Source organism: Dendronephthya gigantea, unplaced genomic scaffold (assembly GCF_004324835.1).
Source record: "Dendronephthya gigantea isolate DGI-Jeju-01 unplaced genomic scaffold, DenGig_1.0 000010F, whole genome shotgun sequence".
Classification (NCBI taxonomy): domain Eukaryota; kingdom Metazoa; phylum Cnidaria; class Anthozoa; order Malacalcyonacea; family Nephtheidae; genus Dendronephthya; species Dendronephthya gigantea.
This window is the reverse complement of record NW_021163020.1, coordinates 1,762,166-1,770,606: the sequence shown is the minus strand read 5'-3', so window position 1 is coordinate 1,770,606 and position 8,441 is coordinate 1,762,166. Positions and strand designations below refer to the sequence as shown.

Sequence of the window (8,441 nt, the reverse complement as noted above, 5' to 3'; positions counted from 1 at the left end):
ATTCAAACGTCTACATTTTCCTTTTCAAACTCTGCCCAATCCTCTTCGAATATATCGTCATCATCGCTGTCACTAAATTTGATGACTTTTTTCCGGGTTTTGCGAGTCGACTTCCTGCCTGTCGGCGGTAGTTCGGATTCGGAATCGTTCTTCCGACGACGACGCGACGCCGGAGTCCGACCTTTGGTGCTTCTTGTCTTTTCTATAAATAAAACGTTAAAACGATAAAATATTACAAATATTTCAGTCCAAATACATTAACATGAAATAAGTTATGCGAAACTATATGGTTGTGATTAATTTAAAATAAGGTAGAAAAACGTTATGCAATCTTACTATTTGCAGGCGTATTGACGGTTTTTCCGACGAGGACCCGAGCAGCGGCCGACGCTTGGTTAGCACGTTCGTAGCCCGCTTCGTCTTCGGCACCTTTCTCGTGACACGTCGTGATACGTAACTCAAGCTCTTCCACGACAGCCTGCGTGGAAAATGAATTGCACCGTGGAAAATTTACAAAAAGGCTAACTAACACTAGCCTAAGCAATTCTTACCAGTAAGCGCTGCAAGGCAATTTTCTGACAAAATCAATAAGTGTTTTAACGATAGTAATGATTGCTTACTTTCATTTCGGGTTTGGCCATTTTCTTGCATTTGCCAATGATAATATTGAAGAAAGAATAAACCTCTTCATTTGATAGCGTGCATTGGAAACATGCAAAGTTTTCTTGTAGTTTTCTTAAAGAGCGTTCGTTGTAGGCGAGTTGAGCCAGACAGAAGGACAGGTCGATCCATTGACGATCGGTTCTACACGAGATAGAGCATGGCATACCTCTATTATATCTCTGGCAGTCGGGAGGGGTGGGGCAGGAGTAGTAAGCCTGAGTTTTACTGTGAGACAACTGACCGACTTACTTCGTTGCTCTAAATCGGTGGCACAGTTTCTCCACAAGACTTTCACACTGACGATCTTTTTGAATGAATGAAAACAGGTAGCTGGAATGATTTTAAAAAGTTAAGTGATGGCGTCATTAAGTGATGGCATAATCATGTTAAAATGACGTCATCAAAAAATTATCTTGATGACATGATTATGAAATTCAGTCCTGTGAAATCATGGTAAGGAGATGCTACCAAAAATAGATACAATACCTCATGATATTCCTGAATGGCGCCTCTGGAATGCCTGTTTCGGGATCAGAAAGTCGGCTGATGACATCAGGAAGGATATTGTAGACAGCATTACCCTAGAACAGGTCCTCGATTAGATGATATTCGTGATAACGTGAAATGACTAATGACAACTTTGAACTAGGCAAGAAGACTTGCCCGTCTACCTTCTTTGCCAGTTCAGCAAAAAATGATTTTGCAAGTTCCGCAATTCTAGAATCGTCGTCTTCCAAGCAAGTAGCCATTTCGCTTATCTGACCCTTGACCTTGACCATATCGTTGAGAATGAGACGAGTCATTATCTTCATCGTGTTCATCCGAACTTGAGACGAATCATCACGAAGTCTAAACGAGTAGGGTTAAGCAAGGATTAACAGGTACGTCAAACGACGGATTTTTAGTGTGTATAGTCTGATTAATACCTGGACCAAGATCACGTAAATTTACTTTTCTGCTAACAAGTGAAAGATTCTGTTGTAATTACCTTGCATAAAGATTTGGTGTCCAAGGTTCAATGAGATTGGGAAAACGAGGAGTAAGATCACCAAGAGCGATAATTGTGTTGGACCTGATCACTTCATAGCGACTCTAAAAAATGACAGAAAACGAGCGTTGAGAGAAAATAAAGCAAAAAGAAAATAAGATGTTCCATTGCTTCTGACCAGCAAATGGTATATAATAATCTGAATTAAACTTACCTTTTCCAAAATCGTAAATAAAAGTTGAAGATTGTTCTCACAAAACTCGGCACTAAAATTGGGATGTTTTAACGTAAGATGTGTGTTCTTATGTAATATGCGGTATTTCACCACAGGATACCCAAGGGTATGGTGCATACAAAATGGCTCATTCTTACCTCACCAACATGAATTTCGACAATGCGAGAGAGGCTGCTGTCTGCAGTTGTAAATCAGGAAACTTGATTGGGTTATTACATACAGTAACGATAAATGAGCCAAGTAGAGACAACAGATTATTGCCACCTACAGTTGAAAGAAATTAGGTTCCATATTTAGGCTACTTCAAAAACTTTTTACTGATGTAATAACGATGAAAAAGGATCATAGTTGCTGAGGCATAACAGCTAGAATTCATACTGAGGAAATAGGAGAGCTGTTTCGAGTTGAAACACAGTTTGAACTCCAGATATCATATCGTTATTCAAAGAGGAAGGATTGTCTGGATATCATACCAGTGACAATTTCATGGTCACAGATCTTCTTAATGTATTCAGCTTCAGCATCCTCTGCCGTTGCTCCTGTCAATCCCATTTCATCCTCCAGTGTCTCTCCCGGGGCCTCCTGGACAAAGATAGTATTTATTGTCACTAATATCAATGAAGAAAGTTGCATTATTCTCACCGCTATACTTATGTTAGAACAATTTACATTCTTTAGTAAATGGAGCCTCGCGCCCTATAATCACCTTATTTCGTGGGGTTTGTTCAACACTTGTAGACGTCGTCTTTTTTTTGTTTCCCTTCTCATCCTCTTTTAACCTCTCACGACGCTTGATCTCCCCCAACACTCTCGCTTCGAGATGAATAACTTGCTGCAATGCAACATGGCCAGCGGCTGCTAGGAGACGAGCTAAGACGAAGCTTGGACACGACATTGGGGCTTCTTGTTGTTCGTCGTTTTCTGCTAGATGCAAGTTACAAAAGTTGACATAATTCCCAGCATATTTACTGCAAGCTAACCACCATAGTCATTTAACTTTAATTTTTGGTCCTATCGTTATTACAATTTACCTTTTTCAGTTATCTCGTCATTTCTGTCGAGATTTTCGCCTCCAACAAAAATCTTTTCAATTAAACTCTTTATCAATGTTGCAACATATTCTATCAGGATGCTCTGCTAAGTTATATATCACATTAATTGCCTCCTCTGCCATCGGAACCCACATTCCTTGCACAGGAGAAGTGATGGTATTCACGAAGATTTCTTTCAAACGTAAGAACATGACATGGTCGGAAGCAAAGCGAAGCTGACTTTGTTTGTCGTCGCGAATCTGTTAAGGAGATGGTTTTTTAGGTAATAGCTAAATGATGTGAAACGATTATTTTGCTGAATTTTGTTAACAAATGTATTTTTTTACCTTTTCCTCACTTTTGGCCAGTTTAAGTAAGATGGTACAAGTGTCTCGCACTAATAATGCGTCATCTTTTGCTCTCTCGCCAAGCCCAATGTTAACAAGCACTTCTATGTTGCTCTTCACGATCTCGTGTTTGCCTCTGAATGTTTAAAATAAATTGAAATGATCGATACTGCTAAAGTAACTATAGAGGAACTATATCCACGGGTACTGAGTTCTGCAATACAGTTATATCAATGATACACTGTAGGTATATGTCCTTTTTTAAATTGGCATTTACCTTGCAAGCATCCCCAACAATTTCAGAGCAGCTTTGCTTTCTTCTGGTGTTGTCTGACGATCCTGACGAAAAACAATAAAAAACTAACTTATGGCTGCGTTTTAAAACGAGGTCATGCAGTGACTTCACAAGCTAACTGGATGACAAAGTTCTCGTAGTTAATGGTATATACAGTATATGGTATAACACTCAATTCAGTCCCAATGAAATTCTGAAGAAATAACATCATGAAATGGTTTCACATTGCATTACCTGTAGTTATATCATTCGTATATATTAAAATTCCGTACCTTCATTGCAAATTTTTCCCACAGAAGATGGATAACATTATTTGGTAATAAGTTCTCCTTCATCAGTTTGTATACCTTTATAAATGAGGACAGAAATAAAGCAATGAAGTCTAGCTACAATAATGTTTAGGAAACGACTCAGAAACCTAGGTATGTGTGCGTACCAGTTCATCAAGTGAAGTGAGATCACCAATCGAAGCATCACGAAGAAGAGCAAACAGGTTTTTAACGATTGCCTCAGCTTTAGACCTAAAATCAAAGCTCTCATTGGTCGAGGAAACTTACGGATAGATTTATATACAGGAGGGCTGAAAATATGTTGTTTATCCGTTAAGCATATAATTTGCAGGAAAGTTAAAAGATTGAATTCAATTGCATGATACCTTTGTCCTTGCACTTGCGGATTAAGATACAATCTTGTATAAGCATCGATAACCTTTGTTTTGATATCGTTATCTTTCGACCAAACCAAACACAACATTCGCCTCACTCCCAGCAACGCGTTCTTCAAACCAAATTCGTAGGCAATAACAACGAATTCAATGGATTCATGTACATCTGAGGACACTTGAGATCCCAGGAGTCGACAAACGACCATAAGCGCTTGCTGGTATTGAGTATGAAATGACAGGTAATCCTAGGGATAAAAAATAATGATAACCGATCGTTTTTCATTGCCTGTTCATATTGAACTTTTTTTGATGATGTATTTCTTAAACAATAGTTTGATGAAGAGGCATTACCTTTAAATATTGAATGACGATTTGTTGTTTGGAGACTTCATTCACTAAACTGTCTGGATCCGCATTACCATTTTTATCATTCTGGTTGCTACAATGCTCTTCTTCTTCAGTCAAATTACTGACTGGTCCAAACTCTGGATCTGAAATCATCGTCACACGAATCAACGATGATGCAGCGAGAGATGAATATTGGTAGAAAGCTAAATCTCATATCATTCTTGACATTACTTACTCATAAATATTGTCTTGAGAAGTTCCATTTCCCTGTAGACAACGTCTTCTTTATTTCTAGTTGCTTCTGCCTCGTTCCTAAGACGCAAACAATTCAGGTAAATGACTGACGGTAAAGTAAAATAGCACAGCATTGCAAACGCCAAATTTATTACCGGATGTGTTCCGATTCTTCAGTTGTTGTTTTACTGAACATTTCATAATCTGGCCAAGTAACAATAGCAGCTTTAAGAATGGCCAGAGCTTTGGCATAATCTCCGGAGACCAACTGCCTTTTCACATTCATCAAGGCGCTAAATTCAAAAACAGAACAGAGTTTAACTACATATACAGGGACCTACCTATAAGGGAATTATAATAATTCACAAGGTAAAGGCTGTCCAGGTTTTTCCTCCCGCTCTCCCGTCTCCGCTGTTCTTCAGAGAATTATATATCCTTAAAGAGCCATCCTACAGTTCAGTATATCTCAACGTGCTTAGATCGAATGGAATTAGACAAAACGTTAGATACAAGGTTATATACTAGTTGGATGCTTACAATTCAAGAGCTTCATTGACATCTCCTTGGAACTCAACATGTTCTCCATCTTCATCGACAATATCCTCGACTTCCCAGTGATCCTCGACTACTTTCTTGATGTCGCCCTCCAGTTCTAACCAACGTGTAAGCTCTGCGGGTCTGGACGCCTCCGGGGCTATACGAAACAATACGAAGAAATTTTGATTAACGCTGTCGTTGAATACATATTTGGCTTCGGATTCACCGTTCACGATAGCTTTTCCAAGTTTGCAGAATAATAGAACAGAACAAAAAACATGCATGTATATTGTTATGTAATTATTTCCTTCCACCTTGATCATCTTCATCGACTGCTCCAGGATCCATCTTCCTTAACTTCTCTTTCTCTTCCTCCAATCTCTTTTTCACCTCCTCGAGAGGAAACTGGAATTCAAGTATAAACAATTTCCCCACAAACTATCAGATGTGCTGAGTGAGTGAATTATTTAAGTGTCATATCAACTCTTTTTATTCAAACTAACATTTTACCTGCGATCCAAAAGCATTATTCATAAGATATTCTTTCAAAAATATAATAGCATTCTTCCGAACATTGCTTGAAATATCAGTCAAACGACCAGTAACAAGACTTAGAAGATTTTGCTGTCTTGCCAACGGAATTGCCTAAACCAGATCGATAGTCGATACTTCAACAAAAAAACTTGTCGTTTCGGCTCTTCTAAATATTCTCAATATTTCTCAATTCTATACCTTCTCTCGGCAGATATTTTGCCATATCTGTAAAACTTTACTACGAACGTAAGCATGGACATCGTGAATGTGATTCTGAATAAATGAAATGTATAAAGCTACGATTAAAGCTAGTTGCCTATTAACCGCGATGTACTTACTGTATTTAACTGAATGCATGTGAAGCTATGCAGCGCTTATATGTACCTCCAGGTGATCCAAGATTTGATCTCTCGTGTTCTTTAGGTTTTCGGCTAAATCATCTTGACTTAACCGCAATATGACCAGCTTACCCATCACTCCCAGGACACCATTACGCATAGAGTACGGCTGAAATGATAAAGAGATTGAACTGTGTCTGAGTTGAATATGATTGCAATCAAATTGTCTTAGGAGAAAGACGGGAGACGCGTGCATACTGCTGGAGAAACAAGTGGTGCAAACTCGACAAGGGAAGCTAACCTCGGTGTCTAAATGACAGAGTAACAAACTAATATTTGGCAAAATATATTCAGGTATTCTTGAGGCCAGTTCCACAAGAAAATCTGAATAACATCGTGTTGCACTTGCATCCCTTTCCAAATCCTTTGGGTCGATTCGACCAATCTCTCTGTAAATAGAAAGAGCAACTTTCATGCCTAAAATGTTGATTCCCATTGTGGGTGGTTTTCACTTTTCAGCGAAAGACTGCAGCCCTCACAATGGATGCATCATAGCTAGTTAGAGGAAAGGCATAGATACTGTAGTCTGCATCTTTATACAAGGTAGATACCCTAGGAAATGGGGAACACTGCCTCGTAACACACCAACATACCGTAACATATCCACAACCATATTCCTCATTCCATGTTCTGCAGCACAGATCTGTACCAGCTGTGCCATGGGTGCTATCAAGTGTTCAAAATGTTGCAATAGTTGGATGACTTTCACTCCAACGCTCAGACTTTGATTGTATTTCCTCACTAAGAGGGCCAGGATATTAAGAATGGAGTCACGAGTGTTCTTCTCCCGATTTATGACAGGACTCTCTAAGAACTTGTAGCAGCAATTTGCAAAGGCACTGAAAAAACGAATTATATTGGTCTCCAAGTGTCTCAGCTCTAGTGGCCGGGATATAGTAAACCTAAACACATAGCTTTAAACATACTTAACAAACTCCTCTTCAACCACCGGTGGTTCCCACAATGAGACAATATTGATTTCCAACAATTGCATTGTAATATTAAGAAAATCCATCTTCACTTCTGACCAATCAAATGGCAAAGCCGAAGCTGACTTCTTTGATTTGCCCTTTTTTCTGCCCTGGAAAACAGGTTTTATATAATAGACATTTTAACTATGACAGGAAAATCCTGATGCATTGTAAGTTACAGGTTATATTCTTACTGGAGTAGCAGCCACAGATGGCTTGCAGTCTTCTGCTTCAAACTCTTCAGCAAATTGTGTCAGCAAATAAGACAACATCTAGTGGATGAAACACAACACTTTTATCATCTAGGTTACATTTAATATACGTACCGTAATCCTTGCCCAGAACCAAATGAACTTGTAAAAAATGAAGTCTCTAGGAGTTATTTCATTTCAAAACTTGTTACCTTCAGTGTGTTTCTGTGCTCCTTCTTTGTGTCCCATTCCATATCATTCTCCTCCAAAATATTGATCAACTCTGACATTTGCTTATTCAGAGCTAGAATTATAAAAAACCTTTCTTTCTCAATGCCAGGTTATTATATAACAGATTATAAACTTATAAATTAAACCATAGACTACCTATTCAAATAATAACCGACTGTCTAGTTAATTGTAGAGACAAGCATTAGTTTTGAATTGAGTATACAAAAGTTTCCTACAGTACCTCTATTTAGACATTTCCAGCAATCAAACTTCAACTGATTGCTCAATTCAGCAAAATTCCTTTAATGACACAAAATATACACCATGATCTATGATTTCGTCAAGCAGGAGTACTAAATGTTCGTGTAGTACGTTCATTTTCAATGTACATGCATCGACCTTTTTGACGCATCTCTACTCACTTTACGACGCTGAAAAAAACATCAAACTGTCCCAAAATATTGCAAGATCCGCTGTTAAGCGCAGTAGCTGCATCTATAACAGATCGACGGTATAAAACACCTTAATTCATTACAAACATTGGCCAGAATGAACGTCGTTTCAAAATGTAAACATGAGAAAATATCATGTTAAATTTATCAATCATTTCCAACCGCTAATCCTCCCTGGCAAGCCACGCACAGAATAGACCTCTTGCACAACATACGAGCCTTCTGCAGGACACAAAAGATCGTCTTTAGTCAAAGGAATCGCAAATTCTAAGTCCATTTTTTAAAAAAATATTTTGAAATAAAGCGCCATAAATTTCTTTTA

The 8,441-nt window shown here is 38.4% G+C and overlaps 1 protein-coding gene across 1 annotated transcript; it reads right to left on the bottom strand.

Moving 5' to 3' along the window:
* LOC114518134 (condensin complex subunit 1-like) lies at positions 1 to 8,419 on the bottom strand. The gene is given in 33 exon segments (XM_028538069.1): positions 1 to 202; positions 337 to 478; positions 621 to 804; positions 913 to 993; positions 1,150 to 1,244; positions 1,335 to 1,512; positions 1,652 to 1,755; positions 1,866 to 1,917; positions 2,024 to 2,150; positions 2,360 to 2,468; positions 2,593 to 2,861; positions 2,964 to 3,177; positions 3,265 to 3,400; positions 3,542 to 3,603; positions 3,832 to 3,906; positions 3,996 to 4,080; positions 4,215 to 4,468; positions 4,575 to 4,714; positions 4,807 to 4,883; positions 4,961 to 5,098; positions 5,343 to 5,499; positions 5,657 to 5,747; positions 5,853 to 5,987; positions 6,075 to 6,149; positions 6,261 to 6,383; positions 6,516 to 6,663; positions 6,868 to 7,113; positions 7,201 to 7,355; positions 7,440 to 7,517; positions 7,649 to 7,740; positions 7,909 to 7,967; positions 8,090 to 8,162; positions 8,282 to 8,419. Coding segments are annotated over 33 exon segments (4,269 nt in total). The 5' UTR covers positions 8,397 to 8,419; the 3' UTR covers positions 1 to 2.
* Between the last annotated feature and the right edge of the window lie 22 nt (positions 8,420 to 8,441).